Below are 25,332 nucleotides of genomic sequence, written 5' to 3' on the forward strand. Positions count from 1 at the left end.
ATCTGTGTCTGGCTCCCTTTCCCCATGGGACAGGCTGAGGGTGCTGATCTGCAACCCCCTGCCCATTCCAGTGTGCTCCATGGTGCTGGGCAGCTGCCAGTGCTCTGCCCGCTGGTGCCCGTGTGGAGGAGGGAGCGCTGTGTGTGCCTGCAGCAGCCTGGAACGTGTTGCCCTGGCAAGCTTCACTGTGTCCTTAGGTGTTGAAGAAAGGTGGTTAATCAGGATTAACTAAAGCTTCAGGCAGGGTGAGAGTGGCTGCTGGCTGAGGACAGATGTCAGGCAGGGGTCAGTGGGGTGGTGCCTCCTGCCCAGGCTCGTTCAGTGCATCAGAGAGTCCCCTCTGCTCCTGACACACTGCACTCTGCCATGTTCCCCTCGGGTTTACCTTCTTGAAGTGTAATAAATGCCTGTGCTTGTTTTCCCCTCCATGGCAGGCAAGGGGTTGGCTGTGCAGGAAGCTGTTCTGTGCCAGCCCTGGGCACAACTGCTGCCCTGGGAAGCACCGTGCTCTCCTGTGGGAAGCTGCCTCTGGAGCCTGGCATCTCTGGGATCCTCCACTGGGCAAAAGAGGAGCAGCCTGGCTGCTTTCTGACCTGCTGTCTTCAAAACTCCTCTTTTCTGCCTTTAGGAGAACTGTAGTAAAGCCTTGCCAGTGGAGATCTCTTCTGTCCCCATCTGAACCAGCCCCAGGGCTGGTGCTGAGCTTGGGGGACCTCCATGCACAGGGAGATGCTGTGGAGGCTTTCTGCCACCAAATGCCAGCTCCTGTCAGCGAGGGTGGGTTGCTGGATGCTGCTGCTGCTCCAGGGAGGCAGCCAGCATCATAGTGAGCCTCTGTGGAGTGGGGAGGTTCATTGCCCTGGGTCTGCCTGCTCTTTTCTCTGCTGTGTGCAGCCTGCAGCAGCTGAGCCAACATGTCCCAAGTGCTGGAAGCCGTGCAGGTCTGTTGGCAGCAGCCAGCAGCAGGGCTCTGCCCAGAGAGAGCATAATGGACCCTGCTGGCAGTGGCCCTGCTGGCACCTTCAGCTAGGCAGAGGATCACTGCTGGCCTTGGCTTTGTCCCCAGCCTGGGGATGAAGAGAAGATCTGAACTGCCCTGCTCACAGGTATTGCTTTCCCCAGGAAGGAACTCTCAGTGGGGAGGGAGGAACTGCTAGGAAGGACTGCAGGGAAACTTCTCTGCTGTGAGGATGCTGAGCCCTGGCCCAGACTGCCTAGGGAGGTTGTGGAGAGATTCCAACCCCACCTGGCCATTGTGATGTTGGGCAAGCTGCTTTGGGTGCCCCTGCTTGAGCAGAGTGGGGGTTGGACTGGGTGATCCCCTTACAGCCCCCACCATGCTGGGATTCTGTGTGTGGTGGAGGGAGCCATTTGCATGAACCTCTCCCATGGGATGTCTGCTGCACAGGCTGCCCAAACACAGGACTCTGGGGGTTTAAAAAATGGGGGTGGGAGGAAATGTGGCTGAGTCCTTACTTGGTGCTGCTGAGAGACAGGCAGAGAGCAGCCTTTCTGTCCTGCTCACGTGTGTCATTGTCAGCTCCCTAATGAGCTGCCCTCATCCCTTCACCGACAAAACCCTTTCCACAGCTGCTTCCTACCAGGGACACCCTGGAAAATAGCAGTCTGACATTTTCCCTTCAGTTGTCTTTGTGATCTGAACAAAAACAGCAGCAGAGGGGCCAGGAGTTCAGCTCTGTTTGGAGTTGTTTATTGCATCTAGTTAGAGCCATAGCTGCATGAGCATGAAGCTTTCCTTGGGCTGATGCCAACCATCCTGCTGTAAATCTGCTCTGGGTGGGCACTGGTTTGGTTCGAGGCTGCTTGCATTAGGGGGCAGAGAAGTGGATGTGGTGAACAGGAAATGCTGGGGGGGTTCCCCCTCTCTTCTGTTGCTGCCTCTTCCATGCAGAGTGCTGTGTGCCACTGCTTGCACACCTAGGGAAGGGAAGGTCACCAAAAGGTTTGGGTTTGGAAGGGACCTTAAAGATCATGCCAAAAGATCATGGCACCCCCAGTCCTGGGCAAGGACACCTCCTGCCAGTCTGGCTTTGAACACTTCCAGGCTTGGAGCTTCTACAGCTTCTCTGGGCAACCTGTTCCAGTGGCTCACCACCCTTCTTCATTCCTTCTGCTGAGCTCTTTGGGGCTGAGCTGAGGAAAGAGGTTGGAGCTGGGCAGCTGTAAGGCTCTGGGAGGGGGCTTCAGAGTCTGCTCCTGGTGTCTCACGTTGGAAACAGCTGCACCAGAACGATTCCTGACTTGTTCTTAATACCCTCCAGTGATGGATGGAGGCTGTTTGGGTGCACCACCTATACTTACCACAGAGCCAGATTAGGGGCAGTGGATTAGAGGCTGTGGGGGGTTGGTGGATGTGCTGGGTTTAATGTGGGTTTGTGTTCCTTAAACCAATTGCTTCTTAACTCTGCATCTGCAGCCAGCTGCAGTCACTGCTGCTTTCCTGCAGTGGCTTCAGCATCAGCAAGGCCAACAAAAGGAGGTGCTGCCTTCTCCTGATGAACCAAGAGAAAGCTGAGGGTTAGGGATTGACTTCTGCCTGCCTCTCTGTGAAGTAACCTTTCTGCAGCCTGGGTGGCTGAGCAGGTGGGGGTGTCACTGAGCAAGCCCAAGAGCCAGGTGCTGCACTCTGGCCACAACAACCCCATGCAGAGCTACAGGCTGGGAACAGAGTGGCTAGAGAGCAGCCAGGCAGAAAGGGACCTGGGGGTACTGATTGACAGCCAGCTGAACATGAGCCAGCAGTGTGCTGAGGTGGACAAGAAGGCCAATGGCATCCTGGCCTGGATCAGGAATAGTGTGGCCAGCAGGAGCAGGGAAGTCATTGTGCCCTGTGCTCAGCACTGGTTAGGCCACACCTTGAGTGCTGTGTCCAGTTCTGAGCCCCTCAGTTTAGGAAGGACATTGAGAGACTTGAAGGTGTCCAGAGAAGGGCAATGAGACTGGTGAGAGGCCTTGAGCACAGCCCTGTGAGGAGAGGCTGAGGGAGCTGGGGTTGCTTAGCCTGGAGAAGAGGAGGCTCAGGGGAGACCTTCTTGCTGTCTACAACTCCCTGAAGGGAGGTTGTAGCCAGGTGGGGGTTGGTCTCTTCTCCCAGGCAAGCAGCACCAGAACAAGAGGACACAGTCTCCAGCTGTGCCAGGGGAGGTTTAGGCTGGAGGTGAGGAGAAAGTTCTTCCCAGAGAGAGTTGCTGGCCATTGGGATGTGCTGCCCAGGGAGATGGTGGAGTCACCATGCCTGGAAGTGTTCAAAAAGGGATTGGATGTGGCACTTGGTGCCATGGTTTAGTAGTCATTGTTGGGTGATAGGTTGGACTTGATGATCTCTGAGGTCTCTTCCAACCTTATTGATTCTATGTTGCAGTTGTGGCCTTGACTGAGCTGTGGGTGTCACCTGGATTGTGCAGTTCCAGGCTAAGCTGAGAGGTTCAGGGTGGGTGATGGTTAATGATGAGCTGCTGCTTGCTGGCTCTGCCCATCAGATGCTATTGGAGCTGTTCAGCAGTGTCCAGGCTGCCTTGCCAGGAAGTCATAATCCCAGTTACAGCAGAGGGCTGTGGGGGACACCAGCCATTGTTCCTACAGCCACTGGCCTCAGCCTGGGCAGCAGGCCTGGCTTTGGAGCTGGGGAAGTGTGAGGGGCTGGATTTGGTTGCTGAGACATCTGAGTGGAGAATGTGCTTGAGGTGTTGCTGGTGCTGCTCTTGGGGTGTGCAATTGAGTCAGCATCTTGACTTCTGACCGGGGACTGACCATGCTCTGTGGCACTGACTGCTCTGCACTGCATGCTGGCTGCTCCTCCTTCACACCCTGCCTGCCTCCAGCTGCTGTGCTGCCTCCCAGTGCCCTGGGTGGAGGGACATGATGTCTCAGAGCAGCAGAAGCAGAGGTTCCAGCAGCACCAGAGCCGCTCAGGAAGTGAGTAATGCTGGGAAGGCACTGGTGGTGCTGGAGTGGTTTAGCAGCAGGGCAGCTTCCCATGAGGGAATTGCTTCTGATGTTTGGTAGTGCTTCCTGAAGCACTTCCAATGCCTTGTGATCTGTCTCCACAGACAGCTCCTTCTCCTTGGTCCATGCCTCAGTAAAAGCCAGTGAGGGTCTAGACTGGAGTGCTGTGCTGGTGAGACTGGGAGAGAGGAGATAAACACTAGCAAGGGTTCCTGAAGTCTTTAACCCCTCACACCCTCTTCTTACTGGAAATTGCAGATTCCCTTCCTCCTAGGACTAGTGGAGACCCTTTTATCTTCAGTTCTGTCTAGACTAGGACTTAGTGGGCTGGTAGACCCTGATGGCTATCTTCACTGAACCAAACTGGAGCAGAGAAAGCAGCCAGCTCTCAGCACTGTGCACTGATGCTGCCTCTTAACACCTGGTGCAGAGAGCTGGTGGGGAGGATGGGTTTCAGCACATCTTTCTCTTGGCCAGCTCACTGCTGAGAAGAATGAGCTTGGTCTTGTGGTCTGAAAGTGCCCTCAGTGGGGTGCTGGACAAGGTCAGCTTGGTGTGCTGGGCTGGCCCAGGGGCAATGGGCAGCTGGACAAGGCAGGTGAAAGGCAAGAATGGCACTATGGAGGCAGGGAGGGCAGGCCTGGAGCACAGATAGAGTGAGGTCACCCCTTCAGACTGAGCCAAATCCTCTGCTTCACACTTCAGTGCTGGATTTTCAGCCTGGAGTTTGACACAGCAATGTAAGGGCTAAATTGGCTCTTCAGTGTGCAATGCTCCTGAGCAGGGATGACATTGCCAAAGGGATTCTCCACCTCTGTGTCTTCAGTTCTTCCCTGCACCTTGCTCTGGGTGTGTTCAGCTAACCACAGCAGCTCCCTCAGCCTCCTCTGCTTGCTGCAGAGGGTTGGGATAGTTTGGAGTGTTGTTTTTTCCCCTAGTTCTAGGTCATGGAATGGGTTGGGTTGGATGGGACCTTAAAGATCATCTAGCTCCAACCCTTTGCCATGGGCAGGGACAGCTCCCACTAGAGCAGGTTGCTCCCTGTTAAGTGTTGGGGTCCCAGGCCAGGCTCTGCAGGTGTTCCCTGGGTTTTCATGTGCTCACAGCTTGGTGCCACAGGAGTCCTTCACAGTGGGGGGCAAGAGGTGTTTCAGGTATCTCCAGGCCAAAGAGGCCTCTGAGGAGACTTAAAGTTGATTTTTTGCATCATATTTTGTCACTTCTGTCCTGCTGAGGGATCTTGCCTTGCTCAGTGGTAACTAGAAGCAGAGGAGGGTGTGTGGTGCTCCTCTTTCAGGGACACTGCACTGCTTAGGCCACACCTGGAGTCCTGTGTCCAGCTCTGGGCTCCTCAGTTTAGGAAAGATGTTGAGGTGCTGGAAGGTGTCCAGAGAAGGGCAACAAAGCTGGGGAGGGGTCTGGAGCACAGCCCTGTGAGGAGAGGCTGAGGGAGCTGGGGTTGCTTAGCCTGGAGAAGAGGAGGCTCAGGGGTGACCTTCTTGCTGTCTACAACTACCTGAAGGGAGGTTGTAGCCAGGAGGGGGTTGGTCTCTTCTCCCAGGCAAGCAGCACCAGAACAAGAGGACACAGTCTCAGGCTGTGCCAGGGGAGGTTTAGGCTGGATGTTAGGAAGAAGTTCTTCATAGAAAGAGTGATTGGCCATTGGAATGTGCTGCCCAGGGAGGCGGTGGAGTCACCATCCCTGGAGGTGTTTAGGGGTGCTTGGTGCCATGGTTTAGTTGATCAGATGGTATTGGGTGATAGGTTGGACTTGATCTTGAAGGTCTCCTCCAACCTGCTCTGGTCTATTCTATTCTACTTAATCCCTGAGTCCCTACAGGAGCTTCTTGTGGTTTTCCCCAGTAAGCTGACCTGCAGCTGTGTCCTGAGCACCAGGCAGGGCTGTGCTCACCCCCAGGGCTGCAGAGGTGAGAGCTGGATGAGGACTTGTTCAAAGCTGTGCTTCCCTGTTTTGTGTGGAGTGTGCTGGGGGCTGCCAGGCAAAGGGCAGCAAAGCCTTGTCAGAAGGGCTGCACATCTGTAATGAGAGCAGATTATTTCTGCTGACCCCTATTTTCTGCCTTGAGGCAGGTGGACAGATTAGAGGATAGAGTGTGTGGTTATCAGGCCTCTCCTGTCTCCTTCACCACCCTCCCCTCCTGGTGACCCCATTTTCTGGAAAGATAAAGCAGGCAGCCCAACCTTATTTCTCAGATCTGTTGCAGAGTCTGATTAGAGACACCAGGAGCTGTGGGGCCATGGTCTGGCCCCTCTCAGGGCTCTGCTCTGCTGCTGCCTTTCCCTGGGGCTCTGGCCCTTGCACCTACTGCCTGGTCTCTGTTGGTGCTGCTGCCCCTTTTGGGGGACCCTCCTCAAAGCAGGTTTGGGTCTCATGTAAGCAGCTCTCTGCCCCTGTGGGTGTGCTGAAGGAGGTAGGTGCAGGATGGCTTCTCTTGGTGGGAGTGTGCAGCATGGGGGGTTGAGGAGTGGCTGCACAGCTGCAGTGAGCTCTGCTATGGGCCTGCTCCTCACAAAGGGAAGCCTGGGACTGAATGTGGTGAAGACTGCTGAAGGTGGGAGCATGGGGATGTGTTTGAATGTCCCACCTGCCCCATGAGCAGCTCCTGGCTGCAGCCTGGTGCCTCCTTGGAGGAACAGAACATGCTGGTGTCTGCTGCTCAGGAAGCAGCCCTGGCTTGGCTGCTGGAGTCAGCCCACCAGTGCATGCTGCTCCAGGGAGTGTTCCTGCTAAGTGTAGGTGCCAGTGCCTGGCTCCTGTCCTCCAGAGCTTGTGCCATATCCTCTAGTGATGAGTGCTGGCCAGCCATTTGGGTGTTGTGAAAGTGAGATCAGAGAGCTGGAGCAGAGGAAGCACTTGCTGATGTCGGCAGTCGGTGGGGGAGATGCCCTTCCAAACCCTGGTGTGGGAGGAGCAGGAGATGTCCTGAGAAAGGGCCATGTGTGACCTGGCTGGAGGGCTCAGAGCAAACTTCAGCATCATGAAAGGCAAAAGAGCTGCAGGGCAAAGGGCAGATTTCACTTGCTGGGGAGCTTCAAGCCCTTCCTGTCTGTGTCCTGAAGAAAATCAGGTTTGAGCGAAGCCCTGAGGTGAGAGAGCTCTTCTGGAAAGGCAGGAGTGCATCAGATGTGTTCCCCAGGCTCTCAGCATCCATTTGAAGCAGTGTAGTTGACCATCTCTCAGCTGTGGCTTGGCTGAGCCCTCCCTTGGTTGGTGTTTGGTGCAGCAGCACCCAGCCTGTCCTGTGTGACTCTGACGTTGGTCACTCTGGTTCCTTGTGCTTGCTCCCCCTCAAGGGAAGCTGCAGCGGCCTGGCTGGGACCATCCTGCCTCCCTGTCTGCAGTGCCAGGGCAGGCTGTGCTCTGCCTGCTGCTCTGCCCACCCTGAGCAAGCTTTTTCTGGGCTATTTAGGGTGAGCAAGTTGGACACTTGCTGCCCTGGGGAGAAAGTGCCACAGTGACTGCCCTGCCCCTGTGTTTCAGAGGGTGCCTGAGGCAAAGGAGGTTTGCTCTGGCTGCCTGGTGCTGGGAGCTGTAGCTTAGCACTGAGCACCTGCATCTGGTTTGGGGGAAACCTCAGGAGGGAGCTGGGCAAGGCTGTGTGGGTGTCAGGACACTAAATGCTGCTTCTTCTTCTGTTTGAACAGAGCAGATTTTGAGCTGAGCAGGTTCAGACCCTGTGACATGTGGATGGGAGGGATCCAAACCAGCCTCAGCTCTGTGTTAGTGTGGGAGGAGAGCCTGGCGTGAGCTAGCCTTGCTCTTCTTGACTTGTCTGAGGGTACTGCATGCTTGGAGCTCAGAGGAGATGAGCAGCAAGTGTGCCATGAACACCTCTGTGGGAGGGGTGGTTCTGCTTCTCCTGACCCCTGCTGTAACCCCTCTGCCCTGCCCAGTGAGACAGCAGCAGCTCCCCTTGCCTGTGGGCTCTCACACATGACGGCACCTCCAGGCCTGGCCCCGGGTGCTGCGGGCAGGCCACGGCCCACCCAGGGCTGGGTTTGGGTGTGCTGCCACCTCTGGGGGCTTGGGCAGGGCTGGAGCCTGGCCCCCATGGCTCACAGGCTGTGTGTCTCTGCAGAACATCGTGTCCAAGAACGCCATGCAGTACCGTGGGAACGCCCAGCACGATGCCCAGGAGTTCCTGCTGTGGCTTCTGGACAGGGTGCACGAAGACCTGAACAACGTGGTGAACTACAGCAGCATGCCTCCACTCAAGGTAGGGCAGCTGGCTGGGGCAAATTCTGTTCACAGGCATCTCCCTCTGGGCTTTTCAGCTCCCAGGGTTCAGATGGAGCAAAAGCTTGGGTTGAAGTAGTTTGTTTCTGGCCCTTTTGCTAAGCCCTGGTGAGTGCTGCCCAGTGCAGCTGTTGGTGACTGGCCCTGTGTGGCTCTGCCAGAGCTGTGGAACTCTCATCAGCTGCTGGGAGCTGCCTGCCTCTGCTGGGCTGCCCCATGGACCCCACTTTGCTGCACAACCACCCTGTGAGCATAGCAGGCTTGACCATTAAAAACCTTGTGACCTTGTTCTGGTGAGCTTGGGTGAGGAGGGCACAAGTTCAGCCGGGAGCCATCTGGTGTGGTGCACCTGAAGGTCTGGTGCTGCTCCTAGGGTTTGGTTCTTCTCTTGTAGCCACCACTGGAGGATGATGTCCTACTGGAGGGACCAGCCTTTCCAATCAGCAGCACTTTTGTGCAGGAGCTCTTTCAAGCCCAGTACAGGTAGGATATTCTGTACATTGGGTGACCCCACTACCGTTCTCCCCTGGCAGTGGCTCCCAGTACAGCCAAGAGTGGGGGCAGTGAGTTAATGGCTGGATCTGAATTCCTGCTCCATGAAACCTATCCTAAGGACTTGCTCCAGAGGAGGGGGAGAGCAGAGGGTGTCACTGCTTCAGACTGGGTATATCCAGTGAAAATCTCCAGTGTGTCCCTCTGCTTCACCCACCCTGCAGCATCCTGAGAGCCAGTCAGTGCTCGTGCAGCAAAGCCTCAGGACAGCACAGTGCTCTGAGCCTTACCCTGGCTGTGGGAACCTGTGGCAGGATCTGGAGGTGCCTGGAGGCTGCTGGGGAGTTACAGATCCCAGGTGGATCTCGGGCAACTGGCAGAGTTTCTGTTATCTGGCACTTGGGAATTGTGAGCTGAGTCTTTTGCTGTCCCTTCAGGGTTTTCCCAGGAGTCTCACATCCTTCCTGGGAAGTGAGTGTTCTAATTTCAGAGCTAGCACAAGAAACCAGCCTGCTTTGCAGCCTGCTCTCCAGTGCTCTCTGATGGCTGGGAGCTGGGCTGATGTAAGGGTTTTAATTGCTGGACACTCTTCCCTCCCCTTGCCCCTTTCCCTTGTGGAGGAATCTCACCCCTGACGTAAGGTGCAGCTTCATGCTGAGCTGAGAGCTGTGTTCTCTGGAGCTCTTTCCCCTCCCCAGTAAGAGATTACACACCCCCAGGGCTGTCACCAGCTCTTTCCTGTCACCTCCCCTCAACACAGAACCCTCCTAGCTCCTTCTGTTATGGAGCTGCTGTGGGCAATTGCTGCTTTGCATGGGATGTTTACCAAAAGCCAACCTGGGTGACTGCAGTGAAGGCTTTTCCTGGCCTACCCTGTAATGAGCTTTGAGACTGATGGCTTTAAAGGGCTCTGGAAGCCAGGAGCCCTTGCTGACAGCAGCTCTGTGCAGGGCTGCTCCTGCTGGAGAAAGGAGCAGGAGGAGGCAGGCAGGTGGTGGTGTGGTGGCTTCACAGGATCACAGATGGGTTTGAGTTGGAAGGGACCTCAAAGCTCATCCAGTTCCAACCCCAGGGACACCTCCCACTAGAGCAGCTTGCTCAAGGCCTCATCCAACCTGGCCTTGAAGACCTTCAGGGAGGGGGCTTCCCTGGGCTACCTGTTCCAGTGATGAAAAGAAGTGTAACTGCCCTGGTCTGATGCCTGTTCTAGGTCCTCTCTGACCTGCCCTCATTGCCAGAAGCAGAGCAACACCTTCGACCCTTTCCTCTGCATCTCTCTGCCGATCCCGCTGCCTCACACCCGGTATGGAACTGCCTGCCCTCGGGGCTGGCTGCTGCCTCTGCACATGGTGTAGGTTCATTTGCTGCAGCAGGAAGAGAGGAGTCAGCAAAATCTCTCTGCAAAGTCTGTTTAAAAAGATAGATAGGAGCATATGGGGCTTTAATGTTTTGCTTTTGCAGGTAAATGGGAGACTGGAGCTTTTCCCTTGTTTCAGAATGCCCTCCTCACACCCCTCCCCCCCACCTCCCCCTTGACTTTCTGTAGGATTAATTTTTGATTCAGGTAAACAAAATGTTTTGCTTTTGCCTTGATTTACAGAGTGCTAAGATTAAAGAGGGAGGCAGGCATGAAGCACTTTTTAGCTTGCTTTGGAACAGCCTCACTAATCGCTCCCAAGTTCAGATAGTGAAGTTTAAAAGCCTCCCTGCAACACATTCTGCTGCTTTTGAAAGGCAGCTGTTGGTAATGAAGAGGAGGGGAGGGGGAAAGGAAAGAAAAGGTTAAAAGTTCAGACTGAAGGCAGAGGTGCACAGTGAAAACTCCTCCTTGTCTAGATAAGCAGCTCCTCCAGCTGATGGTTTGGGTGCACAAAACTTGCACAAGTTCAAGAAGCAAAGGTAGAAAGTAATGAAAGGATGCATTAGATGTGGCTGTGCCACCTTTGGCTCAGAGGTGCCTGCCCCAGCAGTGAGTGGATGCTGGCTGGGCTTTCTCCATCCCTGGCTTGCCCCGCTCTCCTGTGCCAGAAGCAGGGCTGAGTCTTGAGGGGCAACCTGGAGCTGCTGTTCCCTGCAGTGCTCTCAGAGCTTTTTAAAGTGCTGCCTCAGGCTGTCCAAAGATGCATTAGAGGATCCTGGTTAGACAGTTCCAGTTGCCTTGCCACCAAGAGTCTGATTTCTTACTTTGGGGGAGCAAGTGGCACCAGGCTGTGTGGTGAGAGGGGAGCCTTTGGGGGGCAGACACCAGCCTGGCTGCACCTCGGTGTGACTCCAGTGTCAGGTGGATCCAGACTGCTGGGAGGGTGCTGTGGCCATGGGCAACCTGGCTGCCCCCAGGTTGGGCTGCTGCAGGGCAGTGCCCCACGTGCCCAGCCCCAGCAGCACCCCATGCTCTCCACAGGCCCCTCTACGTGACAGTGGTGTACCAGGGGAAGTGCTCTCACTGCATGCGCATCGGCGTGGCCGTGCCCATCGCGGGCACGGTGGCCAGGCTGCGGGAGGCTGTCTCCTCCGAGACCAAGATACCCACGGAGCAGGTAAGGGGCTGCTCTCCTCACCCATGTGCCCTCCTCTCAGCAGGAGGCAGGCTGGAGGCCTTCATCCCCTGTTGGGTGTGTGAGAAGGGAAGTTGAGTGCCCCTGGTTGAACAGCTGAAGCAGGTGGTAGCAATTGGGGTCAGGCTATTCCCTGCCCCTTGGCTTTTTGAAGCCTGGTGGTGCTGGGTGCAGACCACCTGCCTGACCACACAGTGGTTCATGCTTGCTGACCATGAGGGAACACAACAGACACCTATGGGGAATCCCTCTGCAGGAGGAGCTTCAGGAAAGCTGTTGGATCCCAGCAGAGCCTTTACCCCGGTGTCTTTCATGGCATCCTTTCACCTCTTCCTCGCTCCTGGCTGAGGCCAGGATGCTTTGAGGAATCATGGAGTCAATAAGGTTGGAAAAGACCTCAAAAGATCATCAAGTCCAACCTGTCACCCAACACCTCATGACTACTAAACCATGGCACCAGGTGCCATGTCCAGTCCCTTTTTGAGCACCTCCAGGGATGGTGACTCCACCACCTCCCTGGGCAGCACATTCCAATGGCCAACAACTCTCTGAAGAACTTTCTCCTCACCTCAAGTCTAAACCTCCCCTGGCACAGCCTGAGACTGTGTCCTCTTGTTCTGGTGCTGCTTGCTACAGAGAAGAGACCAACCTCCTCCTGGCTACAACCTCCTTTCAGGTAGTTGTAGACAGCACTAAGGTCTCCCCTGAGCCTCCTCTTCTCCAGGCTAAGCAACCCCAGCTCCCTCAGCCTCTCCTCACAGGGCTGTGCTCAAGGCCTCTCCCCAGCCTCGTTGCCCTTCTCTGGACAAGTTCAAGAGTCTCACTGTCCTCCCTTGGCAGAAAATTCCTAGCTGAGAGACAGGGCAGCTCATCTGGAGCAGGCAGGGGTGGCTTAAGGGGTTCTGGCTTGCTCGTGCTGGCTGCAGATCGTGCTGACAGAGATGTACTACGACGGGTTCCATCGCTCCTTCTGTGACTCTGATGACCTGGACACCATCCACGAGAGTGACTGCATCTTTGCCTTTGAGACCCCCGAGATCTTCCGGCCCGAGGGCATCCTCAGCCAGAGAGGTGAGGCCCTGGGCTCTGCTTGCTCTGCACCTCAGGTGACCAGGGGAGGAGGCTGGTTTGAGAAAAAGAACTACCTGAGAATCCAAGCCCCCCCCTCCAAGCAGCTGATATTCTGCTGTATTGATTTCAGCTCTGACTTTGTCCAGACTCATTCCAGCAGGTTTAATGGTGTTGTCAGCTGGGAGCTTATCAAGCAGCAATGCAGCCTCCTTCCTTTCTCTGGCCAGGCTGGCTGAATGTGAAATCTGTTGTCAGCTTTAATTTACAGACCTGCTAGGGACCAGATGAAGCCACTGAAATTGTGTTGTTTAAAATCAGATTGCCAGTGATGAATAAAGAGTCTGGGGAATGAACAAACACCTTCTGTGCAAAGCTCAAACCCCTCAGCTCCTCTGGCATCTTCCCCTGGGTGAAAGGCAATAATTGCATCTGGAGTAGATGGAGGATAATCAAAGGCAGATTTTATTATTGGGAGTAACAAGTGGAGTTTCTGTCACTTGAGCTTTTCCTGTGGGCAGACAAAGCTGTGAGTGCTGTGAACTCAGTTAGCTGAGCACTTGCCTGTCACTTCTGTCTGTAAAGACACAGTCACTGTGAAAAGGAGCTGCTCTGAAGCCTTCCTCCAGGGGATCAGAATGGCCTGGATCCTGTTCTGCAGCTGAAGGAGGGTCTCTGGAAGGGGGCACCGGGGCACTAACAGCTTCCTGTTTGCTCTCCCCTCATTTCTCAGGAATACATGTGAACAATAACCTGAATAACTTGAAATGTGGCACTGAGCACTCCCGAGCAGCAGCTTACTCTCAAGGAACAGGGAAGTCTGGAAAACTGGAACAGTCCTCCACTAAAGCAGCAGCAAGTGACAAGATCGTGCTGCTGGTGTGTAACAGAGCGTGCACTGGACAGCAGAGCAAAAGGTGACTGGCAGCAACACAGCCAGAGCTCACTTCTGGCTGCTTCCTTAATTGGCTTGGCTCTCACTGTGTGGTGGAAGCAGAAGGTGAAGGAGGGACAGCTCCTAGAATGTGCTGATTAAAAACGTTAATGAATGTAGCAAAACGTCCCTGGTGGTGGTGAGCTTCCCTGAGTCCAGTGGTACTGGAGTGGGGCATGCTGACCAGGCTCTGCCTAGAGCTGTCTGGTTTGGGGAAGCAGGGGTCTGGCCAGATCCTGTGAAGGGTGGAATTTTCAGCTGGAGTGCAAACAGGGGCAGGGGGAGGTGTGGAATGGCAGCGGCAGAAGAGTGGCCACCGCGAAGGTATTTGTGCCTACTGCAGACTGAGAGCAAGCTCAGCCAGGAAGCTTGTGCCACAAAGTTACCCCAGCCACGCTGCAAAGCTCTGCAGCCTGGAGCAAGCTGCTGGAGCACAGAGCAGGGCACTCTGCAAGCACTAGCAGAGCAGCTTCCCTCAAAGCTGAGCAGCTCTGGAGACAAGTTTTCACCTGCCTGGTGGCTGGGCAGTTCCACCCAGTGTGGGCCAAGTGAGGAGGAGAGAGGCAGACTTGGAGTTTGGGGGTCTGACTGCTGAACAGAGCAATCTCTCACTGCTACTCCTTCCTGTAGGTTTGGCTTGCCCTTTGTGTTGCACCTGGAGAGAACAATTGCTTGGGATATCCTGCAGAAGGAGATTCTGGAGAAGATGCAGTATTTCCTGCGGCCTGCAGCCTGCCTGCAGGTGAGCCCAAGGGTTGCTCTCTTCTGAGACTCCCAGCTCTGGGACATAACCTCAAGAGGAGGCCAGTTGCTTGGAGTGCTGCACACCCTGTCCTGAGGGTCTGCCCAGCCTTTCTTTGTACAATAATGTACCACTTTGGTGTGCCACCTCTTTGTCTGTTTGCTGGAAGGTGCAGGTGAGGTCAGACTGAGGGGATAAAGAGATTGCATGCTTCACTTCCTTGGCCCTGGGGAGTACTTGAGGATTAGTGCTGCTGTCTGCACTGGAAATCCACTGCTTGGTGGTGTTTGCCTGAAAGAAAAGCTGAAAGCTTGCTTAGTGACTGCATGCTCCTGCTGAGAGCCCCCTCCTGGAGCAGAGAGGTGACAAGGGGAGTGCTCTCTGGTCATCACTATTGGGTTACAAAGCCCCAGTGGCTGTACCTCAGCCTCTGCTCTATTTGCTGTGGGCATATCTGATGCCTCACACATTTGCTTTCTCTTGTACCAGTGTTCAGGATCAAGTGTGTGCCAGCCAGTGCTAAGAGCAGCTTTGCCCCTGGTTGAGGGGCACTGAGGTGTCTTCTCCCTGTTGCAGGTTTGCCCATTCAGCCTGCGAGTGGTCAGCGTGGTGGGCATCACCTACTTGCTACCTCAGGAGGAGAGGCCTCTCTGCCACCCAACAGTGGAAAGGTGAGTTGGTCCCTGCTGCCTGGAGTGGGAGAGCTTTGCCAGCCAGGAGCTCGCTGTGCAGCCTTGCAGGGAAGGGACAGTCTTGGTGGGGATGTGTGAAGGAGTGTCCTCAGGAAGCTGTGTGAGGATTGCTCAGCTGTGTGGCAGCCCATCTGGAGTCTGTCTCCTCAGAAATGGAGAACTGAGTGAAACTATTACTCCCCTAGTTTTAGTTTTCTCTTTTTTAATGACTGTTTTTCATTGGAAAGGGTCAGGGTGGGCTGCCAGCTGTGCTCTGCTCTTTGCTGTATCAATTCCTCTTACCCCTCTGCAAACTTGGGCTGTGCGGGAGTGGTGAAAGGATGAAGGGCTGGTGGAGAGAAGTTACCTACATGTAACAGAGAAGGTTGGTTGCAAAATGAAAGGTGATGCAACTTCTGTCTGCTCCTCTCTGCAGGGCACTGAAGTCATGTGGCCAGGGGGGAACTGCTCATGTGAAATTAGTGGTGGAATGGGACAAAGAGACTAAAGATTAGTAAGTATGGAGAAGAAAACCTTCAAGTGTGTTTGCCTCCAGAATGATGCTTGTGTGAATTGTGCACCCTGCAGCAAACATGAGACCCCTCAAACTCTGCTCTATGCTCTGGCCCTGGTCTGCAGGGATAAACTGGAGCTGGGAGCCCTGGACTTCCTACCAGTTGGAATCCTTTTCTCTGGAGCTGGAATTTAACACTATGGAGTAGGCATCTTGCCCAAGGCTGCCTCCCCACAAATCATACTGGTCTGAGAATGTTTGTGGGCAGTGAGTAGCTTTCTCCATCTGAGAGAAACTGGAGCAGGTGCACACTGAAGCTGTGTACCCCAGTGCTCAGCTGTCTGTGTCCAGCACTGGGGCCTCCAGCAGAGGAGGCAGCGAGATGATCAGAGGCTGGAGCACCCAGCTGTGGGGATAGGCTGAAAGAAATGGGGCTGATAAGGTTCCAGGGAGACCTTGGAGCTGCATTTCAATATCTGAAGGGGACCTAGAGGAAGACTGGAGAGGGGCTGTTTAGAATTGCCTGTGGTGACAGGAGCAGGGTAGATTTAGGTTGGACATCAGGAGGAAGTTCTGCACAATGAGAGTGGTGAGACACTGGAACAGGCTGCCCAGGGATGTGGTTGAGGCCCTGTTCTTGGAGACACTCAAGATCAGAGTTGGCTGCTGGGCAGGGGGTTGCTGTCCTGGTAAGTGTCTTGTCTCTGGTGCAGCTTGTTTGTGAACACAGAGGAGGAGTACATCCCCGACTCCGAGAGCGTCCGCCAGCAGAGAGAGCTTCACCACCAGCCTCAGACCTGCACTTTATCCCAGTGTTTCCAACTGTACACCAAAGAGGAGCAGGTAGGGGCAAGGCTGGCCTCAAGGCCTGGCTGGGTCACAAGCTGCATGAGTTCCTGTCCTCAGCAGAGCAGCTGGGCTCTGCCGACCAGTGGTGGCAGATGGGTGCAGGGGTCAGTGTTTGCCCTGGGTCAGTGGAGGAGCAGTGGTGCAGTGGAGGCTCCTTGGACTTGGAAAGCTAACACCCACTTGTGCCTGTGCCCTGTAGCTTGCCCCAGATGATGCGTGGCGATGCCCACACTGCAAGCAGCTGCAGCAGGGTAGCATCACACTGAGCCTCTGGACCTTGCCTGATGTTCTCATCATACATCTCAAAAGGTTTAGACAGGTAAGACTGGCTGCAGTGCTGCTGGGGACTGCTGCTCAGCCAGGCAGTGACCTGACTAGGCCACCTCTCCAGCCCCACCTGTTCTGCAGTTCCTCTCTTGGGCTTCTGTCTTTCCCCAAGCACAGTAGCCTGGCTGCCACTGCAGCTCAGGTTGTCCTCTGCTTACACAGGAAGGAGACCGAAGGATGAAGCTTCAGAACATGGTTAAATTCCCCCTGAGTGGCTTGGACATGACTCCTCACGTCGTTAAGCGCAGCCAGAGCAGCTGGAGCCTGCCATCTCACTGGTCACCCTGGAGGAGACCTTATGGCCTTGGAAGGGATCCTGAGGACTACATCTATGACCTGTATGCTGTCTGCAATCATCATGGCACCATGCAAGGGGGACACTATACAGGCAAGTACCCTGCAGCATTCCTTTCAGAAAGGAAATGGTTGGGTTCCTCTATCAGTGTCCAAAACTGCTTGATCTTGCTTGACCAAGGGGCCTGGCCCAGCAAACCAGGGCTGGCTGTGTAATACCAGAAGAGTAATTCTTGTGACTGTGAGGAATGGAACAGTTCCTGTTGACCTCAGATGTCTTACTGCATGTTTTTCTCTGCTATTTTTGTTTTCCTTCAGAAGAATGTCAGTGGCCTTTCACATTTCTGGCCAATCAAGGCAGAACTTCTGCAGTTGTAAGAGGCTGTTACTCACAGGAAGCTTTTGTATTTCACCTGTGTGCGCAGCCAGTTCATGAAGTCCTCTTTGCTTGTTCAGTAGCTCCCAGAGCAGCCAGAGATAGACAAAGTGACTTGGTTCTAGGATTTGTGTGGCTTGACACAGCAGCCCAGAAAATCTGTCTGTTTTTTTCCCTCTGACATGCTGTGTGCTCCTGACTGGGTTCAGTCAGAAGGAGATTCACTAATGGAGGCAGACTGCCACCCAGTAACAGAACATGAAGTGACTGGAACCACCCCAAAGGATGAGATTCTGTTCTGGGCAGTGGTGCTAGACAGAAAATATGAGCTGTTGATTGTATCCTGGTGGCCTCAGGCCTCAGTCTTGCCAGTCAGGCTTGGAAGAGTGTGTGTTGTGTGCTCCTGAGTTCATCATCAGATAAGGTCACATTAAAGTTCTCCTACAGCAAACCTAGAGGAGTGATGAAGGTCTAACAGCACTGTGCTTCCTCTCAGCATATTGCAAGAACTCAGTTGATGGCCAGTGGTACTGCTTTGATGACAGTGAAGTTCAGCAGCTGTCTGAAAATGAAGTCTGCAAGCAGACAGCTTACATCCTCTTCTACCAGAGACGCACAGCCATCCCCTCGTGGTCAGCCAACAGCTCTGTGGCAGGTAAGCCCCACTGGCACCAGCAGTGGTGGTCCTTTGTCTTCCATGGGTATGTTGTGCTTCTGCCCTGCTCTGTTTAAGCCCCCACTTTCTGTCCCAGCACCCTGAGGCATGTCCCAGCTGTGAGAAGCTCCCACCTAACTCTGCTAAGGCTACTTGTGGCCAAGAGGGGGAAGACCCCTCCCACCCCTTGGGCAGTGCTGCTCAGAGCTGCCCTTGTCCAAGCCATGACATCAAAATGGTGTTTGGCCCCTTCCCTCCAGCAGCCCAGTGTCAGCTGAACCCAGGGTGTGCTGGGGCAAGCACAGGTGTTTGGTGACTGGGTCTGGGTGGCCTTCCAAGGTGTGGGTGTTCTGCTGCTGATGTGTGTGCCTGGCTCCTTGCAGGCTCCACCAGCTCCTCGCTGTGTGAGCACTGGGTCAGCCGCCTGCCCGGCAGCAAGCAGCCCAGCATCGCTTCGGCGGCCTCCTCGCGGCGCACGTCCCTGGCTTCGCTCTCCGAGTCAGTGGAGCTGGCTGGGGAAAGGAGTGAAGATGATGGTGTGTATCCCTGGGGGGACACTGGGCCATAACCCTCCTGCTGCAGGATCCCTGCTAAGGTAGTTACAAGGGTCAGTGACTCCCACGGGTGGCGGAGGCAGGCACTGTGTCGGGAGGAGCAGATGGGGCCTGGCACAGGTGAGCTTCTCTCTGGTATTGAGAGGATGGAGCTGAGCAGGGCAGGAACCTTGCAAGGAAAATCAAATCTCAAAAGGGTCAGAGCCTTGTCCAGCCTCTCCTTGAAGACCTCCAGGGATGGGGCATCAGCTACCCTTCTGGGTAACCTGTTGCAGTGTTCTGCCACTCTTCAGTGCAGAACTTGTTCCTAACATCCAAGATCAATCTGCTTTTATTTCAAACCATTGTCACTCATCCTGTCCCTGCAGGCCTTTGCAAACAGTCCCTCTGCAGCCCTCTTGTAGCCCCCTTCAGCTACTGGAAGGCCACTATAAGGTCTGCCTGGAGCCCTCTCTTCTCCAGGCTGAACAACCCCAGCTCCCTCAGCCTGTCCTGTTGATGCAGGGAACCTCTTCACTTCCAGCTGAGAAGAGCACAATGAGGCTTGCCCTGCCCCTTCTCCCCAGCTCCCTCAGCCTGTCAGCCTCTCAGTCAAGAACTTCTTGTGCCTGTGGGTTTTTTTTCGCTTGATTTTTCCCAGCAGCACCTTTGCAGAGGCACTGATTGTCCAGATGAGGAGATAGTTCTTTGTGTGTGCAAAGAGCTGCTTGGCCACTGGCTTTGCCTGGTTCCTTTCCCTGGTCCCTTGTAACTTCTGAAACCATGGAGCTTCCTGGTCAGTCTGCAGCAGTTACAAGAAGTCAGATCTAGCCATAGGAGTCAGGCTTCTGGAATTGAATAGAGTAGGGAGCTGCTGCTCATCTAAAGAGGCAGCCTGTTACACAATGGTGTGAGAAATACTCTTAACATAGAAAACTCTTTTTCTGAGAGCTGATGAACTCATTGCTAGTGTCAGGGACTTTCAAGCTGCTGCTCAGGGATGAGAGGGAAATCTGGATTTTCAGTTGTAGACCTCAGAGAGATATTATAGACCTGCAAGAAAGACATTGAGGTGCTGGTATGAGTCCAGAGAGAGGCAGCAAAGCTGTTAAAGGGTCTGGAGAACAGGTCTGGTGAGGAGTAGCTGAGGAACCTGGGGTTCACCCTCCTTTCAGGTAGTTGTAGAGAGCAACAAGTGAGGTGGGAGGCAGTCTGTTCTCTCTAGTAACAAGTGACAGGATGAGAGGAAATAGTCTCAAGGTGCACCAGGGGAGGTTTAGGTTGGACATTAGAAGAAAGTTCTTCACCAAAAGGGTTCTGGAAAACTGGAACAGGCTGCCCAGGGAGGTGGTTGAATCCCCATCCCTGGAGGTGTTTTGAGGAGGCAGAGATGTGGTGCCGAGGGAGATGGTTTAGCCTTGCTAGAGTTATGGAAGGGTTGGACTGGACAATTGGAAAGGTCATTTCCAACCCAAACAACCATGATCCCATGAATTACATCTGGGTGGCTGCTGGCTGTTGAATTCTCTGTTCAGTTTTCACACAGGAGCTGTGCCTGCAGCAGGGGTGTGGAGACAGGCAAGCGTGTGGTACCCGGGAGGGCTGTCAGGCTCTGCTGGGGAAGCAGTGCCCGGGGTGGGGCGGCCCAAAGGCAGCCTTGGCTTTCATCCTGAGGCTGTCACTTTCTCTGCAGGAGGCTTCTCAACTCGGCCCTTTGTCAGAAGCGTCCAGCGCCAGAGCTTGTCCTCCAGATCCTCTGTCACCAGCCCGCTGGCCGTCAGCGAGAACGGCGTCCGGCCCTCCTGGTCCCTCTCTGCGAAGCTGCAGCTGCGCTCCAACTCCCCGTCGCGCTTCTCTGGAGACTCCCCCGTCCACACCTCTGCCTCCACCCTGGAGAAGATCGGGGAGGCTGCTGACGACAAAGTCTCCATCTCTTGCTTTGGCAGCCTGAGGAACCTCTCCAGCAGCTACTTGGAGCCCTGCGAGGGCGGCCGGCGAGAGCAGAGGACGGCTCGCAGAGCTCCTCTGGCTGTCATGGAAGGGGCGTTCAGGGAGGAGTCCGTGGTGAGGACATCTAGCTCAGACCTCTCGGATGGCTGCAGCAAAAGCTCTGCACAGCCAGACAGGAGTCACCCTGCTCTGGACCCTTTTGACAACAACAATCAGATTGCCTTTGTTGATCAGAGTGACTCTGTTGATAGCTCTCCAGTCAAAGAGGTGAAAGGCCCCAGTGGGGCAGGGCTGGCTGCAGAGAAGGCAGATGGCACCCCTCGGAAGGGTCACAGTTCCAAGGGGGTTTCTGAGCCAGACAAAAGCTTAAGGAAGGGAAGGACGGTCTTACCCAGCCAAGAGACCAGAGGGTCTCGCTCCTCTCCTCCACTAAAGACTTCCCAGAAAGTTTCCCGCTCTAGAAGCAAGACGGACTCGTCTAGGGCCAGCGGGAGACACGGGTCACCTGCTCCTGCTCAGGCTAGGAGGGACCATGGCACAAAGCCCCTGGAGGTGGCTGCCCCATCGGTTCAGCAGAAGCAAAAGTCAAGTTCTTCTCCATCTTCCACAGCTGCCAAGAAAACCCCATCAGGCTCATTGACTAAAGGCTCTTCTGCTGGGAGGAGCCGGACTTCGGAGCGAAGCCTCAGCAGGGAGGGCTCCAAGATAAGCCTGGGGTCAGATAAAACGAGCGTGACCAGCAGCTCCAGAACGAGCTCCCCACGGATCAGCCACTCCAGGAGCGACAGCAGGGCGGTGGACAGCAAGCACGTGCGGAGCTCCTCCATGGCCAGCCTGCGGTCCCCCAGCGCTGCTCCGCGCTCGGGGCTGAAGAGGGACAGCAAGTCAGAGGAGAAGGGGTTGTCCTTCTTTAAGTCAGCCTTGAGGCAGAAGGAGACCCGCAGGTCAGCAGACCTGGGGAAGACAACCATGCTCACCAAAAAGGCGGGCGGTGGCGGTTCCAAAGCGGGCAGCAAAGCCATGCTGGAAGACAAAGCGGAGAAAGGCAGCGTGCCGGCAGCCCCTCAGAGCAACGCCAGCGTCACTGCGAAAGCAAAGCCGGCCCCCAAAGAGGCCACCCCCAGCAAACACTCTCTGCTCTCCACTCGCAAGTCCAAGTCTTCCCAGCTAGATCCCGGAGTCCAGTCTTCTCCTGCCGGCGGCAAGCAGTCTGCTGAGAAGCCGCTGAAGAAGTTCCCTTCCAGCATGCAGGTGTCTGTACGGCCTTCTCTGGAACCTCAGTGAAATGCTGCAGCCCAGGTGTCTCTTCTGCTGAGCAGCCGATGTGCTCTGAGCTCTCGTGTGTGTGTTCCGTGCCTAGCGCCTGTCGCGAGGAGAGGTCGGCTGCGAGCCGTCAAAGCGCCTTTGCTGCCCGCACCCCCAGCGGCCGCGGGCAGCCCGGCTGGAGGTGTGGCTGCAGCTGCCCCACAGCTCCTCTCCGCAGAAAATACGACGGCTGCCCTCGGAGCCAAGCTTGGAAACCCGAGCCCCGGCGCTCCTGAGGCCGGGGTGCTTTGTGGAGCTGAGAAACCGGTGTTCCTCTGCTCTTGTGCTGGGCGGGCCCTGTCCACGCTGCTGTATGGCCTGGTTCTGAGCGGTGGAACCTGGAGAGACTGCTGCTTCTTTATGCTCCCTCTCCCTGCTCCCCTCCATCCTTCAGCTTTCTAAAGGGCAATATCTCAACACTAATGTTGTTTCTCAGGTATATACTTAGCCGGTATAGGAGGGACTAGCATTAGTGGATGGACAGAAAGGTACCTGTGTGTCTGTGTGTCCTTGTGTCTGTGTCATGGAGCTCATCTTGCATTCCCACAGCAGAAAGAGGGTTTCTTTTTCCCATGAAATGTAACCTGCATTTTTTTGTTGCAATGTCTACTGAGAGTTTTGCTCTGTCCATACCTAAGGCAACCTCCACCCTGTCCTCTCTGCTTGCTTTCTCTCTCTGTATCACAAGACTAAGTGACGGAAGTCACACAGCAGCAGCTGGGTGCCAGCTCCTCCTTACGCTCGGCAGGAGCTGGTGGCAGTGCTGCAGGAGAGCTGTCTTCATGCAGCCATGCTGTTAGGACCCTCTTCAAGCTCCTGAGCAGAAGCATTTCCTAACGTGCCCAGATGCTTCACCCAGTGGTGTGAGTGCAGCATCTGTTCCTTGTAGGAGCAGCCTTGAGATGAGCCAAGTGTCGTCATCTCTGCCTTCTATGAGCATGCTTTGAGCAGGCCTCTTGGTGTGGGTTGGAGGGGCTGTAGCAAACCCTTGGGGAGCAGTTTCACCTTCTCCAGAGCTCTGTGACTTCCCCTGCACTTGTCACCTTCCCCGGGAGGCCTGGCTGCCGTGCGAGCCCATCCCTGCTCCTTTGGATGAGTCTCTATCAGGGTTCAAACACTACATCTGGTGATGTCTTTGTTTACATGCCCTCTTACAGGGGAGTTCCTCAAGTCCTCTGAGTGCTCTCAAAAGGTGGATTCCTCAAGTCCTTTTATATAAACGTGGTGTAAGTTCTTGTTAGTTTGGTCAATGTGCTGCATTTCCTTGCTGTACAGCTGCAGTCTGTCCTGGAGGCTGTGGCAGGCAGCAGCTGGGCAGTGTGCTGGGCACGCTTCTCTTCTGAGCAAGATCTTTGCCTGTTATAGTATTGTGTGGCAAAGCTTCTCCAGGCTTGGCTTGTGGACAGATGTTTGTACATTTTCTGTCAACATAACAAACAGCCCTCAAACATGTAGTGACTCCCAGCTGCTCTGCTTCACCTCCTCTCTGGAGCTGATGTGCTGATGCCCTGGAGGAAGCCTTGCCCCCCAGCTCTGCTGGGCACATCCCTGCTCTGTGATTGGTTTTCATAGCTCAGCTCCAAAGCAGCAGGCTCTGGAGGGAGGTGTTCTGGGGGGTAGCTGACACCTGGGAGGAAAGGCAGCAGGTGTGTGGAGCTGAGCTGGGGGTGACCCAGAGCTCTGGGCAGGGGTGTGGTAGTGAGCCCACCTCCACACTGACCCTGGCTCTGTCCTGGTGATGCTCTGCAGTGCTTCCCTTTGCCCAGCCCAGAAACAATGCCAGTGGCCTGCACGTTCCACCAGCGTGCTGGACTCTGTGCCCTGGACTCTGTTTTGAGACCCAAATGTGACCATCTTGGTGTGTTTCTTCTCCTGGGGGGCGCTTCAGCCTCATTTGCTGCATCAAGGAGCAAAGATTGCAGTTCTGGCTGCTTAAATGTACGACTGGGATTAGTCCTGGATTATTGTTTGTAATATCCAGCAGAGCAGATGAGACTTGCTTTACATGGCAGCACTTCAATTCCTCCCCAGAATGTTGCTGTTGAAGTATTTGTTTAAGGCTTTATCTGTATTAAGGTCTTGCACTGTGTTGGCTCTTCTCTTGTAACAGCTCTCCTAGCCAGAATGTAATTCTGCTGGCTGTGCTGGCTTGGTTTGGTGTCCTTTCCTAGACAGGACCTACTTTGCTGTGCATTTTACCATGGGATGTTTGTGAAAGGTTATTTTTGCCAAATGACATTTGCTTTCCATGCCATCATTCACTGGAGAAGTTTAAAGTGGAAGCTGGAGTGTGTGGGGTTTGAGGCGATTCTGTTCCTGTATTGCATGCCTGGAGTGAAGGAAACCTGAAGCTGTGGCTGGATGGGGCTGTTCAGGTGAACACCAGTTCAGTGAGTTTGATAGGATGAGAGGAAATGGCCTCAGGTTGTGCCAGGGCAGGTTTTGGTTGGACACGAGGAACAATTTCTTCCCTAGAAGGGTTGTCAAGGCCTGGCCCAGGCTGCCCAGGGCAGTGCTGGAGTCCCCATCCCTGGAGGGGTTTCAAAGCTGTGGAGATGTGGTGCTGAGGGCCATGGTTTAGTGGTGAACCAGCAGTGCTGGGGTAAGGGTTGGACTCTGTGATCTTAAGTCTCTTCCAACCTAAACCATTCTGTGTTTTGATCTGGGGCATGGGAAGGGTCATTAGAGCTTCCATTTGGATGAGATGGGAGGTCCTGGTGTTCCATCAGCTGAGGTTCAGAGCAGACAAACCTCTGCAGCACCATGATGGGCACTGATGTCAGCTCCAGCTCTCTCTGCTGTGTGTGCTGCCAAGCTGGGTTTCTCTCTGTGCCTCTGCAAACAGCTGCTCTGCTGCCAGGGAGTAGGCAGAAGAGGCTGCACTGGCAGTGCCCTCTCTGAGGGCAGAGGCAATCCTGCTCTTCTGTGGTTGGGGTGGTGTCTGGCTCAGGAAGGCTTGACTTGGGGTGTCCTGAAGCAAAATGTTTTGGCTTTGCATTGGACACATGGCACAGAGCAGGAGCTGCAGGCCCTCTGTGGAGTCCTTGACAGCCAGTTTGGAAAGCAGCTGTTTGCTGCCTCTCTGCTTCTCTGCCTCATGGTGCCACACATCTCCAGGAGGCTGGGAACCTCCCCACACAGGAGTGGGCTGCAGGGTTGGGCCCAGGCCGCAGCGATGTTTGTTGTGGGGTGAAGCCCCTGGCTCCCTCGGTTGTGTCCAGTGAGTCTTTGCAAACTGAATGTAGGTCCCTGCAGCCCCAGGCAGTGAGCAGGGGCAGAGCACCACCGCTCTGCCCTCCTGGCTTTAAGGCAGGCTTGTTTCTTAACCCTTTTCTGCACACAAACTCCTGTCTGTGCCTGTTGTGTTGTCTGAGTGTAAGAGTGTGGCTCCAGAGAGGATCTCCCAAGTCTTGCTGCCACCACCACTATGGCTTTGGATACTGATCCCTAGAGCTGTTGAAGGCTTTCTTCTGAAGCAGCCATTTGTACATGGTCACCTCTCTTCTTAAAACTCTCCTTTGGCTTCAGAAGCTCCTGTGCCTGGGCAGTAGGTGGGCTCTGCCCTACTCTGAGGGTTGCCACTGGTCAGGGATCTCCACCTGCCCCGGAGTGGTGGCATGTGGGGTCTGGAGGTGTCATGGCTGGGCGTTGCAGTGGGACTCCAGGTCTGCTTTGACAGTCACAGACAGCTGTGGCACACGTGGAAGAACCTGTGGTGTGGCTGTCCCAGCTCAGGGTGGTGGAACCTGGGGCCCCAGCACTGATCACCTGGCACCAAAGGTTTAGAGCAGCCCCACACTGGTGAGAAATGCCTTGAAAGGGGAGGGCCAGCACTGTCCTGTG

General features: G+C 54.9%; 1 protein-coding gene across 1 annotated transcript in view; it reads left to right on the forward strand.

The window, feature by feature from the left end:
* USP31 (ubiquitin specific peptidase 31) overlaps nucleotides 1–25,332 on the forward strand; it is a 35,699-nt gene that overhangs the window by 7,225 nt on the left and 3,142 nt on the right. The window contains exons 2-16 of the mRNA XM_068147057.1: nucleotides 8,067–8,204; nucleotides 8,619–8,707; nucleotides 9,927–10,019; nucleotides 11,118–11,253; nucleotides 12,198–12,342; nucleotides 13,073–13,256; nucleotides 13,904–14,015; nucleotides 14,592–14,686; nucleotides 15,123–15,200; nucleotides 15,914–16,043; nucleotides 16,249–16,368; nucleotides 16,539–16,764; nucleotides 17,543–17,701; nucleotides 18,085–18,237; nucleotides 19,928–21,483. Coding sequence (XP_068003158.1) covers nucleotides 8,067–8,204; nucleotides 8,619–8,707; nucleotides 9,927–10,019; nucleotides 11,118–11,253; nucleotides 12,198–12,342; nucleotides 13,073–13,256; nucleotides 13,904–14,015; nucleotides 14,592–14,686; nucleotides 15,123–15,200; nucleotides 15,914–16,043; nucleotides 16,249–16,368; nucleotides 16,539–16,764; nucleotides 17,543–17,701; nucleotides 18,085–18,237; nucleotides 19,928–21,468 — 3,399 coding nt within the window. The 3' untranslated portion in view covers nucleotides 21,469–21,483. The remainder of the gene's footprint in view (nucleotides 1–8,066; nucleotides 8,205–8,618; nucleotides 8,708–9,926; nucleotides 10,020–11,117; nucleotides 11,254–12,197; nucleotides 12,343–13,072; nucleotides 13,257–13,903; nucleotides 14,016–14,591; nucleotides 14,687–15,122; nucleotides 15,201–15,913; nucleotides 16,044–16,248; nucleotides 16,369–16,538; nucleotides 16,765–17,542; nucleotides 17,702–18,084; nucleotides 18,238–19,927; nucleotides 21,484–25,332) is intronic.

This window comes from Melanerpes formicivorus, unplaced genomic scaffold, assembly GCF_026170545.1.
Source record: "Melanerpes formicivorus ecotype bairdi unplaced genomic scaffold, bMelFor1.0.p_v2 SCAF_14, whole genome shotgun sequence".
NCBI classification, from domain to species: Eukaryota; Metazoa; Chordata; class Aves; order Piciformes; family Picidae; genus Melanerpes; species Melanerpes formicivorus.